The following is a 13,286-nucleotide window of genomic DNA, read 5'->3' on the forward strand; positions in this document are numbered from 1 at the left end:
GGAGTTCCTATGCAAAATTTCATTGCAAAAGCTCAAAGGGTTCTCGAGATATCGTGTGGAAACAAAAGCGTTACAGACAGACAGAAAGACGGACGGACGGACAGACCCAAATTAATATCCCCCACTTTGCAAGTGGGGGACAAAAATTACACCGTCGTTATTTGGGATCGGGCCACTATAGAAAATCAAGGTTTTTCATTGAAATATGTAGGATTTTTTTTTTTTTTTTTTTAAAGTAAAATTTGGTCACAAAAGTCGAGACGTATGTGTTTTAAGCTTACGAAGCGCAATACGGTCCTCTGATGAGAGATTTTGGAAATAGATGAAAAACGAATTTTTGAACGAACGACTTAACTAAGAATACGAATAAACTGTGATCGATGTACAAAAATCTGAAACAGATGGAAATTTTATTTTTATTGTAAATTCCGTAAAGGTAAGAAAGTGTGATTAATTAAAATGTCATAAAACTGAACAATTTCAACATACCAAACCTAATTATCAATATCTATATTTAGCTTGACAGTGGTGCAAGAAACGTCAAGTATTGCCTAGTGGTTCGAATTTTCTTGGATCATGGTTAATCGTATTAATCGTAAATAATTTTAATAATTCAGGTTAGTTTAAAAGCATTGATGTTAATCCGGTACTATTGCCTTTGTAAAAAAGCCATAATTGGATTCTGCAACGTATATAGATAGTTACAGATACTTGCAATGTAATTGCAACAATTTCACTCCCAATCCCATTCATTTTTTCTTTTAGGCCTATTGTTTTATATATATTCTGACCTCAGTGTCAGTGTGAAGTCTGGACTGCTAGTTACAGGTCTGCTTTTAACCTGTTAACTCAAGGATTTTGGACTTGTAAGGTTTGACTTGTTGTAATTTTGCTTTTACAGATAAGAAATACTTCAAAAAATAAGGTCATGGCCGAGAAACAAGAGGGGGCTCTCCCTACAGAACATAAAAGTGAAAAATCTGCTCCTACTGAGAAACATGACAAAAAAGCTAAAAAGGAAAAGAAGGTAAAGAAAGAAGGAAAAGAGGGACATCCGAAAGATAAGACTGACAAGGCAGATCCAAATCAACCTCAGAAAAGTAAAGCAGAACTTAAGGCAGAAAGACGGGCAAAACAAGTAAGTGTCATGCATTAACATGATTAAAGGTGCCTTTTCAAAGAATTTTATTAATTTTATAACATTTAGAAGAAAAAAAATTGGATGCTAAATTTTCTTATTTTATAATATTTTCATAAAATGTAACTTCTAAATGAGATAAATCGATTAAAGAAATGAATTTCCAGCTTGCAAAATGATCACTTTTATAACATTGATTTCAATTGTTTAAGGAAGCTCAGCGAGCTGCCAAACAAGAGAAGCTGGAAGCTGCTGGGGCGGGAGGTAAGAAGGAGGGTACTGCTGTAAACACCAAGAAAGACGCTTCATCATCCTCAGGAAAAGAATCCTCTGCAGCATCAACCGCTAAGAAGGAACCTAAGAGAGTTCCTGATCATCTGAAAGCTGACGATGCAGAAACTCAAAAAAGGGTTGCTAAAAAGCTTGAAAAACAGCGACTTCCCCAGCGGACTGTAGCTCAGCGTAAAGTTCGTCTATTTAACCATCTCCATCAGTACGAGAGAGAAGTCTCTCTCACAGAATCATTTTCGTAAGATTTTTTCTCATATTCATTTCTTACACAAGGTTTCAACATTAATACTGTGCATTTTTTATGCTAATTTTACATTTTTAGTGGAGATCAACAAGTATCATAAAATATTTAAGAAAATCTCTTTGTTCTTTTTTTTAAAAGTTTTTCTTCTGTGGGTATACATCCTGTTGTCATCAAGCTTGGACTGCAGTATGCGGAGGGAGTTATATGTGGGTCTAATGCCCGCTGTCTGGCCATGTTGGCGGCATTCAAACAGGTATGACTGTATTCAGGTCCTTCCCTAAACTGGAATAAATACTGAAGTTTTTGCATAACACAGATGTATTTTCTATCTCAGTGGAGAAAATTCTGCATCCAATAATCATAATTAGATAGGTCATTTAATTCATATTGATTTATTTTTGTTTAGGTTATTCGAGACTATACAACTCCTCCTCAGAAAGAGCTTTCAAGAGATCTGGAGGCCAAGCTAAAGCCATGCATTACGTATAAAACTTTACATTCTCTTTCTTTGAATTTTCAAAATTCTGATCAAAATTTAAACTATTATAAACCTAGAATTATTTGCAACAATTTTTTTTTTTTTTTTCAAAGAGCCTGTTTGAGATTGATTCATTAATTTGTTTATTTTCACAAATGAGGAAACATTCTTTATGTTATTTTGCAAGAAATATTGATAAATTAATAAGTATGGTTGGAAAACTCTCAGATCTATTTTGTCATGCATTATAATTTTGTTAAAGTACTAATTAGATAACAAGCTTGTTGATAAAAGGGCTTTATAGAAATCCATATTTTGAGATTGCAACGAAAAAAAATATATTTAGTATGAATGTACCAGTTATATTGAACTTCTGAAATTACAATTTAAATAGTAAAATAAAATCTAGAACTCTTCAACAGCTTCCTGAATCAGTGTCGCTTGATGTCAGTTAGTATGGGAAATGCTGTCAAACATCTGAAACACCACATCACGCACATGCCCAATAATCTACAGGACCGAGAGGTTAGAGGTCACACTTCTCATATAAACTTACACTATTTTGATGGAATCTCTATTGTAGGGAAGTAACACTTTGCAAGACTTAAGTCAGGGCTGTAAAGAAAATAAATACTAATTAAAACTCAATCCTTAAATTTTTCAGGCTAAAGACAGACTATTGGATACTATTGATAATTATATAAAGGAGAGAATTCTTCTCTCAGCAGTAGCTATTTCAAAGTATGTCAAGGACGAGGAGAAGATAAAAAATGGTGATGTTATCCTTGTGTACTCATGGTAAGTCTGTCTCAAACAAAGAAATGTTAATATGGCCAAAAAAGAAAGGAAATAGTTGTATTTATATGGATATCACAATCACATCAAGTTGTTTAATATTTATGTCTTATATACTTTTTCAGTTCATCAATTGTCCGTAGAGTACTCTGTGATGCATGGAATCAAGGGAAGGAATTTAAGGTCATCGTCGTAGATGCTAGACCTAAAATGGAAGGTACAGGCATTAGTTTTAGTGTGTTCATAACACAAAGAAAAAAAATACAATTCATTTTGGAAACTGCTGAATAAAGAGTAAATAAACTTAAGTAGCTTGTAAAATATGTTTTGTATAAGAAGATGGAATGGGAATAGAAAATGCTTTTTTTGATAGGTAAGGAGATGCTAAGGAGACTTGTGAGAGCTGGTATCCCATGTTCCTACATTTTGATCAATGCTGCTTCATACGCAATGCAAGAGGTGAGGAAATGATATTTACACAATTTTTCTAATTTAGAAAACTGCAAAATTTATATAGTAAAAACATTTAGATGTATACAATGTAGATATTTTGTATCAAGTTAGATATTTGAGATACTGTTAAATATTAATAATTTATTTTCATATCTTCACCATAGTTAAAGGCATTTGCTGGTGCATAGGTTATATTGATTTAACACATATAATGTATATGTATTACAATACCTCAACAAAAAATTAACCATAAAAAAATAGTAATGTGTAAGATTGTGGTACATACATTTTAAACTGTTTCTTTAAAGGCCACCAAGGTGATGCTGGGTGCACACGCCCTGCTGGCTAATGGCTGTGTCATGTCTAGGGTAGGAACCTCTCAGATAGCTTTAATAGCTAAAGCCTGTAATGTCCCAGTCCTAGTGTGCTGCGAGACCTACAAATTCTGTGAACGGGGGCAGACCGACTCCTTTGTATATAATGAACTGGGTGAGTACAACTGTATGCATTAAAGCTCCGTCAACTCCTCATATTTTTATGTCTATCCCATCTGTTTAATGTTAGTTATATCAATCAGTTTTGTGATCATTGCAGATATTATAAATAGTTTTAGCCTGTTGTGTTTTAACATATTTTATTCAGTATATGTACATATATATATATACACTGTACTTTGTTACTGGTATATAGATACTTTGTTTCTAATTAAATAGTATTTTCTCTGTGTGTCTCTAGGTGACCCTGATGACCTGGTATCCATTGGAAACAAGACTCCCTATTTAAATGACTGGAGAGACTACAGCCCCCTGACCCTGCTTAACCTAGTCTATGATGTGACCCCTCCAGAGTTCATCTCCTTAGTGATAACTGAACTTGGACTTATTCCCTGTACCTCTGTTCCTGTTGTGCTTCGTATGAAGCAAGCAGAAACAAATGAAACCTGAGAATTCAAATTAAATTATGTAACAGTCAAAAAAGTTTGATTTTTATTTATAGATTGTAATATATTTTATGCATTTGAATGGATTCATCAAAACCAAGTAATTTCTAAATATCAATTTCTATGATGTGTGTTGTAAGATTACACTCTTTAACTAACAAGGCATACAAAGCTTTACTTTGTATTAAATGAATTTTAAAAGCAAAACTGTACTCTTATAGTGCAAGACTAATTTAAATTATTTAAGGTTCTCCAGGGAATTTTATTAGAGATGAACCAGTTTGACTGGTTGGTTCTTGGTTGAAAAATCTGTATTTTAGAGAAAAAATATTGATTTAACTGTCTAAAGAGCATCTCCAGGAAAACATTGAGATATTTCCAAAACAAACGAAACTATTGACCCCGGAAAATATTTTTATATTAAAGGAGTTCTTCATATGAATTTAGAAAATGTGTTAAAGAATATACTGGCACATATTGAAGTGGAAACGCTACAACTTGGCATTTGATAATGATAAAAAGTATTGCAGTATGATATCATTCCTATTCTGATTTCTCTGATGAAAAATTTTAGTTCAGTAAGAGTTATTCCACCTTACTCAGATGCCATAAATAAAGTACTTCAAGTTTGAGGAGGAACCTTTCCCTACCTGTACCAATACTACACCTGGGGATCCCATCTATAAATCATGTGAAGATGTCGTGTGTGACCCATTGACAGATGAGTTTGCAGCAAGGTTTAATTATTGCAAATTGGAGAAACTGACAACCATACAAGGAACAGAGATCCATGTACGGTAGGAGCATTGTGCTGCAGTCTTGCTTCACACAGACATTTTTCTGGATATGTAAAAATCACTAGTGTTGCAGTTCTTTTTCTACTTTCATTTGATATAAAACTGATGACACTTACATTCTGAGGTGAGCTTAGAAGTCTTTATCATTTTTAATAAGAAAACTTCAATAATGTGAGCCACTCGGAAAAACATGTGAGAATGAATAGGAACCAAGAAAGTTTTTATTTTACAATTACAATATGAATATAGGGAGGAACATTTATTGTTTCTTTATTATATATGAATTGTGTGAAAACCTGCTATAGTATGTGTATAAATGTAAGCAAGCCTGGTATAGAATAAGTTTTGTTTTCCTCAACTTATGAGGCTTTTCAATTGCATATTTTATTGAATAGGTACATGCATACCAGTATCATATTTCATCAATCATGAAGCACAAGATTATTAAACTTGGTCACGTAGATGCATTTGATAGCTGCAGGTTATGGCATGTTATATAATTTAATGACATTTTATGGCTATATATCCATAGCATATAGTTTGAGAAATATCTTTCACGTTGTGTATACTAAGATCTCAAGTTCCTTAAGTTTTTCAACACCAAAATATGGCTGAAATAATATTGCACAATAACAATTTATCTACATGTTCAACTCCAGTAGTTTAATTTTATTTAAAAAAAAAACAATTGCATGATAGGATAAACTATTAAGAAATCCCATTCCAACTTTATGTGTGTGTTTTGTTTGTTTTGTTCTTTTTGCTGAGACCACCAGAAGTAATGTTTCCTACAATATGGACTAGTTGTCCAAATGATTTCCCAATTTCACTACGCCTTGCATGTGGAAAACAAAAAAAAAAGTAGGAACACAAAATGCTGATTAAGATTTTCTTTCAGGAAAATAAATTATTCATCAATATCAAATATGCATGAATATTGCAACATTGATTATGATATTAAATTAAATGTACATGTATATAATACATATTTATATTGAAGTAAAATTTGTAAAAATTAACGAGGATGATATGGCATCACAAATTTAGAGGAAAGTGAAATCAACTCACCATTGACATGATTGAAATGATTTTGGTACATAATAAATGAAGATCAGAGGTTAATTTAAAAGTCCATTGATAGTGATTCTGATATAGTGTCATGACGAATTTGTTTCAATATAATTTTTGTAACTATCATCCTTGTCCGTGGAGTCGTAATTTGTCTTGGGCTTTCCCTGCGAAGGCGGCTTGGATGGCAGCGAACACGACCCCAGGGGATTGCTTGGCATCCACAGCCGTGTGGATTCCTTTCTTGCTGTAGTAGTCCACCAGTGGGCTGGTTTGTTTGTGGTAGGACTCAAGGCGCTTCTTTAATGCATCTTCATTGTCATCTGATCTTCTTATCAGAGCTTCTCCTGTTTGCTGTTAAAGGTTTTTATTTGTGGATAGTTTGAATATTGCATACATGTTTGTACATAGATAAATCAAGGGAGAAAAAAATTTATTCAAGTACTGCAACTTTTAGATAATATTTTCAAATCATAAAAGATTTTAAGAATTTTATCCTAAAAGTTAAGAGCGCACAATTATTCAGACAAAATTTGAATAAATTGTATTGAGCAGAAATACTAACGTCATCCTTCATTGGTACTTTGGGTGGATTAAATTCCACGTGATATGATCGTCCACTCGGTGGATGAATGAGACGTCCTGTGATTCGACGCACCAGTAGAGAATCATCAATTTTAAATTCTACACAGGCAGTCAGCTTTGATTTCCTCTGATCCAGCAGATTATCAAGCTAAAACAATGTCAAATTTGTTACACCAAGCTGTTATTTTTCTTTTCACTACAATTAACTCTAAAATAAATCTTTCTTGAATGATCATTACCAATTTAAATACAAGTGCAGCTTAAACAGATATTGAAATTGACAAAAACAGTAAAAATTTTCACATAGTTAACATAAGCGATGATCATGAACAATTTTCATTCTTAATAAATGTAAATCATTTTGTTTGTTAATTAAGTACATGTATATAATATTACATTTTAAAATTTAAGGGAATAAAAATCACTTCCCTAGAAGTGTGCAATCATTAAAAGTGCTGTGAAAAACACCGTTAAAATGTTTCATTTCATATACTTTATAAAACAGTCTGGCTCCAAGTTATTTCAAAAAACTTCACTATACACAATGACCTAAATTGTGGAAATTATGCTATAATAGTGGATACTTACTGCCTCTGCCTGCTTTATGGTACGAGGAAATCCATCCAGCAAAAAGCCATTGGCACACTCTGGTTTGTCAAGGTTCTTGTCAATCATTTCTATCACAAGGTCATCACTGACCAGCTGCCCCTTGTCCATCACCCCCTTGACCCTCTTACCAAGGTCTGAACCAGAAGCAATGACTGCTCGAAGCATATCCCCTAAGTAGTGTATAAAAAAGGACAACTGATTTTAGTATTGAACCTGTTGGAATTTTTCAGATAAAACTATAAGGATAATATCAGCTGTACATTTGTAGCTCTCTAGTCTGAAAAAATCTGGCTGGTAATTCATTCCATCTGCTGACAGCTTGAGACAAGTCTGCCTTGTGCAAAATTTGCTAATATCATTTGGGGGAGAAGAATCTATCGTATCGCAATACGATTTTGTAATATCGATATTTTGGCAATATGCTTAGATTAAGGAATTATGTCATTAAATATAAAATGGACTTATGAAAGTTTGTTATTAAACCAAACAGTAAGACAGAAGTTGTTTTGTGGGGACATTTCAGAGCATAACTTAATTGAAATCAACAAGATTTTTTTTCCTTGTTGGTTACTTATCATGGTTATGTACATTTTGCATGTAAATTATAGTTAATGTAGTAAGAAAATACCATTTTTATTACATTAAAAATATTGCAATACATATTGCAATACAATTAAAAATATCGCAATATATCGCAATACGAAATCTCGGGCCAATACCCAGCCCTATGTACAAGTATGTGGCCATAAGGAATAATGGATCTGCCAGAGTAATCATTTATCAAGTTTTAGGGTGTGTAGAAGTTCAGGCTTTATGGACCGCGGAAATCAGCCTGGATACCTCAGTTGATAGAGCACCTGACTAGAAATGCAGGGGTCCCTGCAGGTTCAATTCCTGGTCCAGCCATATGTTTTCTTCATGCTTTTCTCCTTTCCTACCACAATTGGTGGCCAGTGTTGGGGGCCATGTTCAGGTTACAGTGTATGTGTAAATTAATAATTCCTGGCAGAGCCCTAGAACTGGTGTCATCGAGGTCGAAAACTATTTAAAGAGGGAGGAATGTTGAAGTTCAGACCTAACTGACAGCGGAAATCAGCCTGGATAGCTCAGTTGGTAGAGCTCCTCATTAGTAATGCAGGGGTCCCGGGTTCGATTCCCAATCCAGCCATGTTTTATTCATGCATTTCTCCTTTCCTACTACAGGGGCAAATCGAGCAATGAATGAGAAAATTGGTTATAAATCAGTGTACAAAAATTTTGACTATGATGCTGAGTGACATAGTTTTTGTTAATGACACATAGCCTGTTTGGTTGAATACCTTATCCAATGCATGTATAATTGCATTCATCTGAGATTCCTCTGACTCTAACCCCTGCCTTTTATATTGTGTCATACAGGGAAGAGTCAGAGCAGAGGCCATATTGAAAAGTGGAAATTCAATGACACCAGCTGGTGTCGCAACTCTGCCTACCTTTTACAAATATATTTCGCAGAGTTAACTACTGAGATGCGAGAAATCAGTAAATATATTTTCACATTATTGTTTGTTTGTGTATTTGTGTGCTGAGGTCTTGCACAAAGAGGTTGAATGGTGAGGAGGCGACCTAATTTAAGTGATGCTTCATTTGTCTGTGATAGGGCCGTTTAAATGGCGGTAGCATCCTTTGAATGACAATTACGTTTTAGAAATCATCTCATTACTGATTTCTTGCGTCATGGGAGTTAACATGGCGGGCGTCGCTGAATTCCCATTTTTCAATATGGCCTCCGCTCTGACTCTCCCCTGCACGTCTCTCAATATAAAAGCAGGGGTTAGAGTCTGAGGAATCTCGAATTAAATTGCATGTGCCGCTAGTGCTTTCCATGCATTGTAATGTTTCTTACCTGTTGAAAGGTGGCATACTTTGTATTCATCTACCAGCTTTGGTGCCTGTAAACATAATGCATAAGGAGTTATTATTGCAGATTATTCACCAAAGCTTTATAAACTAAAGGTTCTGTAAGCACCGAGCTCAGTAAGTAAAACAGAAGCCAATGTGAATACAAGCTTTCAAAAAATATATAGAAACAGTTGATTAGTTGCTCTTTGTTTCTACAAAAATAGAAAATACATTGAGGAAGCAATTTTTAATTTAATTGGCCTATACATGTAGCTCTGTACTTAATTTCTTTCAATCGAACTAGCCTGAAAAATTATCAGGTCTGGTACAATCACTAGATTTAGCTACGTAGCTTGATTTACCTACATAGCTTGATTTACCTACCTGAGGTAGCTTGAATTAGCTACCAAATTGATTTATTTCTATTAAAAAGCATTTTTCTCAGGGTGTGCAGAAAATATCATTTTGATGCAGTGATCATTTTCAGCTTTGAACTCATCTGAAAACAACTCATGAAAAAATCCCTCTTGCAAAAATGTCTTTTTCTGCGCAATTGCAATCAAAGTTCTGAAAGTTTTGGGGCTATGTATGACAGTTGGAACAGTTACTCCTTGAATGAAATGACAAAGAAGTCCAGTTCCTGTTAACACGATAATAGGTCGGTAATTGATCAGCACAATGTGAAGTAATCATACTCAGTCATGCCTCACCGCGCCCAATAGAGAGGACAGTTAACCAAACAATGGAATTACATGTTTTGCTCTAAATTGTCCAAATGCAGCAATGTATAAACTATCTCTGCTTTGGATTGTTTTTTTAAGCCTCCCTAGTATAAATATCAATAGTCATTTAATTGCGATTTTTTGTCTCTTTTTAAAGGTACTTGGACACAGATTTGAAGTTATTATTTTCTCTATAATATTACGACTTATATATTTTAATAGCATTTCACATAAAAATTAATTAAAAATCTTATTTCATATAAAAGATATTAAAATTTCAAATTTTTTGGCGGGTTTGATTGACATATTCTTGCACTCTCACAAATTTAATTTTATTCTTAATCCTTAAGAAAAGTGGTAATCTCGTTTTGTATAAATGAAAAATATTAATACTATAATCAATAAAATTCAGAGTAGACATGTTCGAAAGCAAAACAAACACACAATATATTGTCAGTCCGTGCAGTTGTGGTAAGCAGACTGTGACGATTGAACGCACCCGGTGAATTCTAAACATAAACAATAACAGAACACGAGCCCTGTTTACAAAAACTGTGTACATAACACGAGTGTGCTCGATTTGCTAAACTCTGTACGCAACTCTTAGTTCGGAATGACAATACTTGTAAAGGTGTTTTGCTTTCTAACATTTCTACTCTGAATAAAATTATTTTTCTTGATAAAAGTTTTAATATTTCTCATTAATACACATCAAAATTGCCACTTTTCCTTAGTATTAAGAATAAGGTTAAAATTTGTGAAAGTGCAAGGATGTGTCAATCAAACCCGCCAAAAAATTTGAAGTTTTAATAACTTTTAAATGAAATAAGATTTTTAATTAATTTTTGTATGAAATGCTGTTAAAATATATAAGTCGTATTATTAAAGAGAAAATATTGATTTCAAATCTGTGTCCAAGTACCTTTAATAAAAAGAAAACTTTTGAAAACTTACCTTGAAATAGCTAAATAAAGCTACCTGAGGTAGGTAAATAAAGCTACGTAGGTAATTCTACCTACGTAGCTAAATCTAGTGATTGTACTGGACCTGGTTATGTTTCAGCAACACTGATTGATTTGAGAGGCCAATGTTGAATGTATGTAGGCCTATTGGAATCGACAATTTTGTCTACTGGAAAATCCTAAAAAATATCTGTCCGATCAGTACTCCAAATATGTGCTGATGTAATCGGGAAAGATTCCAGGCGTCTGACCTAACGAAGTTCGAGGAAATTCGAATCATACCGCATGTACCAAAAGACATATAATGTTATATACGTTTTGGCATTTATCATCGAGTAGTGAGAATTGTTGGTCATTCTTATTGTAATGTATACTTTACCTGGGTACCTTTACCAGAGCCAGGTGGCCCCAATAAAACGGCATTTACTTTTCTTGACACGGGAGGCATCTGTCCACCTTCAAACGGAAGTCCATAAGGTCGAGCATGCGCAACAAGCAACATATTCGCGGATCAAAGATCGCATTGGGCGATTTTTCATCAGTACCAGTAATTCCAAATCCAAATTCATTACGCCTTTGATAATTCTTAAAGTTTACATGTTTCAAATAAATTGGTTACTTTAATTATAAAATTATGTTTAAAGTTCTTAATTTTCTGTTTGTATATAAAAAAAAAAATATGTATTGCAATTTAATTTAGAAAAGTACGGAAACATTGCCTTGGACTGTGAACATACAGACTATCATCATAGACGTCGGAACCGGGTGGGGTGAAAGGGGGGGGGGGTTGAAAGCCTAGGTGGGCTGCAGCAAGCATAGTGTAATCAAAGAGGGGTAAGTGGTGGCGTTTGAAAAGAAAATTTTGGTATAGCTGCAGATCTGTAGCCTGGTCTGAAAAAATTGGGATGGATGAGTTTTGTTGTGGAAACAGAACAAGAATTATGTTAGGAATATTTAGTTGTCGGCTTGAAAACCATGTAGAAATAAATCGAGAAACAGCGCACTTTTTGCACGCAAAAATATTCAATTTTTTTCAATGGATGGCATTGTAGCTCTCTGTCAAAACAATGGTCGGAGACCTATAGATCTGCAGTTAATTTTGGTTCTCAAAGAAGTCTCAGTCTCCACCCACACATCTACCCCCATCCCACCCCCTTTGCGGGTTAGGAAAACTTTCAATTCTTCCATACGTATACGTTTTCCTTTTTAGCTCACCTGAGCCAAAGGCTCAAGTGAGCTTTTCTGATCACAATTTGTCCGTTGTCGTTGTCGTCGTCGTCGTCGTCGTAAACTTTTCACATTTTCGACTTCTTCTCAAGAACTGCTGGGCCAAATTCAACCAAACTTGCCACAAAGTATCCTTGGGTGAAGGGGATTCAAGTTTGTTCAAATGAAGGGCCACGCCCTCATTCAAGGGGAGATAATTGGGAATTAATGAAAATTTGGTGGCATATTTTAAAAATCTTCTTCTCAAGAACCACTGTGCCAGGAAAGATGAAACTTATGGGGAAACATCCTCAGGAAGTGTTGATTCAAGTTTGTTCAAATCATGACCCCCGGGGGTAGGGCGGGGCCAAAATGGCCGACCAAAGTTTTACATTGAAATATATAGGAAAATTCTTTAAAAATCTTCTCAAGAACGACAAAGCCATAATACATCATATTTATATTGAAGCATGCTCAGGTAGTGTAGATTCAAGTTTGTTCAAATCATGACCCCGGGGGTAGGGCGGGGCCAAAATGGCCGACCAAAGTTTTACATAGAAATATATAGGAAAATTCTTTAAAAATCTTCTTCTCAAGAATGACAAAGCCATAATTTATCATATTTATATGGAAGCATTTCAAACTGTTAAACGAGGATTTTTGGTCAAAATTTAACTCACTGCATAATACATTGCTTCAAATACATTCTCACATGATTCATTTCAGTTGCGATTGCCTAAAATGGGATGCAAAATCCTCTGAATATGAATTAAACTGATTATTTACATGTACATGTATGTAACTGTGTATCAAATGTTTTGATTGTACAGTTAGAATGTCATCCGGTAACATTGACTTGGTCAATAAAATATTGCATGAATCAACGTACTAACACGTGAATGGGTGGCACAGAAGAGAAGCTTATACATGTGTTAATTATATATTAACGATTTTAGTATATTCTGAAAGTGTGAATTTAACGTCTTACTTTTATTGTTGTCCGACTAATTGTTTTGCATCAAGCCTAGATATCTACATAACTTAGATATTTTTATCGGTATATTTTAGTGCTGATTAAATTCAATTCCATAATACCGGTATTTTTAACATGAGGATA

The 13,286-nt window shown here is 34.2% G+C and overlaps 2 protein-coding genes across 2 annotated transcripts; one reads left to right on the forward strand and one right to left on the reverse strand.

The window, feature by feature from the left end:
- The first annotated feature begins 379 nt into the window (after nt 1-379).
- Nucleotides 380-4,417, forward strand: LOC134241506 (translation initiation factor eIF-2B subunit delta-like). Its single transcript, XM_062723548.1, has 11 exons — nt 380-436; nt 902-1,138; nt 1,351-1,667; nt 1,812-1,926; nt 2,080-2,156; nt 2,574-2,676; nt 2,816-2,949; nt 3,072-3,163; nt 3,320-3,405; nt 3,708-3,888; nt 4,135-4,417. The coding sequence occupies exons 2-11, from the start codon at nt 929-931 to the stop codon at nt 4,341-4,343; spliced, it is 1,524 nt and encodes a 507-aa protein (XP_062579532.1). The 5' UTR covers nt 380-436; nt 902-928; the 3' UTR covers nt 4,344-4,417.
- Nucleotides 4,418-5,992: 1,575 nt separating this feature from the next.
- LOC134241502 (adenylate kinase 2, mitochondrial-like) lies at nt 5,993-11,480 on the reverse strand. Its single transcript, XM_062723546.1, has 5 exons — nt 11,343-11,480; nt 9,284-9,329; nt 7,378-7,568; nt 6,770-6,937; nt 5,993-6,558 (listed from the first exon to the last, which is right to left on the reverse strand). Exons 1-5 carry the CDS (start codon nt 11,463-11,465, stop codon nt 6,331-6,333), a joined length of 756 nt encoding a protein of 251 aa, XP_062579530.1. The 5' UTR covers nt 11,466-11,480; the 3' UTR covers nt 5,993-6,330.
- Between the last annotated feature and the right edge of the window lie 1,806 nt (nt 11,481-13,286).

Source organism: Saccostrea cucullata, unplaced genomic scaffold (assembly GCF_032062105.1).
Source record: "Saccostrea cucullata isolate Sc308-1 unplaced genomic scaffold, CSIRO_AGI_Scuc_v1 ctg2809, whole genome shotgun sequence".
NCBI lineage: Eukaryota > Metazoa > Mollusca > Bivalvia > Ostreida > Ostreidae > Saccostrea > Saccostrea cuccullata.

What these genes read in the sequence shown, in the direction of transcription:
- LOC134241502 (XM_062723546.1), bottom strand. Translation starts at nt 11,465, where the DNA reads ATGTTGCTTGTTGCGCATGCTCGACCTTATGGACTTCCGTTTGAAGGT. An exon ending in AGTATGCCACCTTTCAACAG is followed by an intron (nt 7,569 to 9,283) that starts GTAAGAAACATT and finishes TACACTACTTAG; the next exon opens with GGGATATGCTTCGAGCAGTC. An exon ending in AAGTACCAATGAAGGATGAC is followed by an intron (nt 6,559 to 6,769) that starts GTTAGTATTTCT and finishes AACCTTTAACAG; the next exon opens with CAAACAGGAGAAGCTCTGAT.
- LOC134241506 (XM_062723548.1), top strand. Translation starts at nt 929, where the DNA reads ATGGCCGAGAAACAAGAGGGGGCTCTCCCTACAGAACATAAAAGTGAA. An exon ending in ATAATCTACAGGACCGAGAG is followed by an intron (nt 2,677 to 2,815) that starts GTTAGAGGTCAC and finishes TAAATTTTTCAG; the next exon opens with GCTAAAGACAGACTATTGGA. An exon ending in CTTTGTATATAATGAACTGG is followed by an intron (nt 3,889 to 4,134) that starts GTGAGTACAACT and finishes GTGTGTCTCTAG; the next exon opens with GTGACCCTGATGACCTGGTA.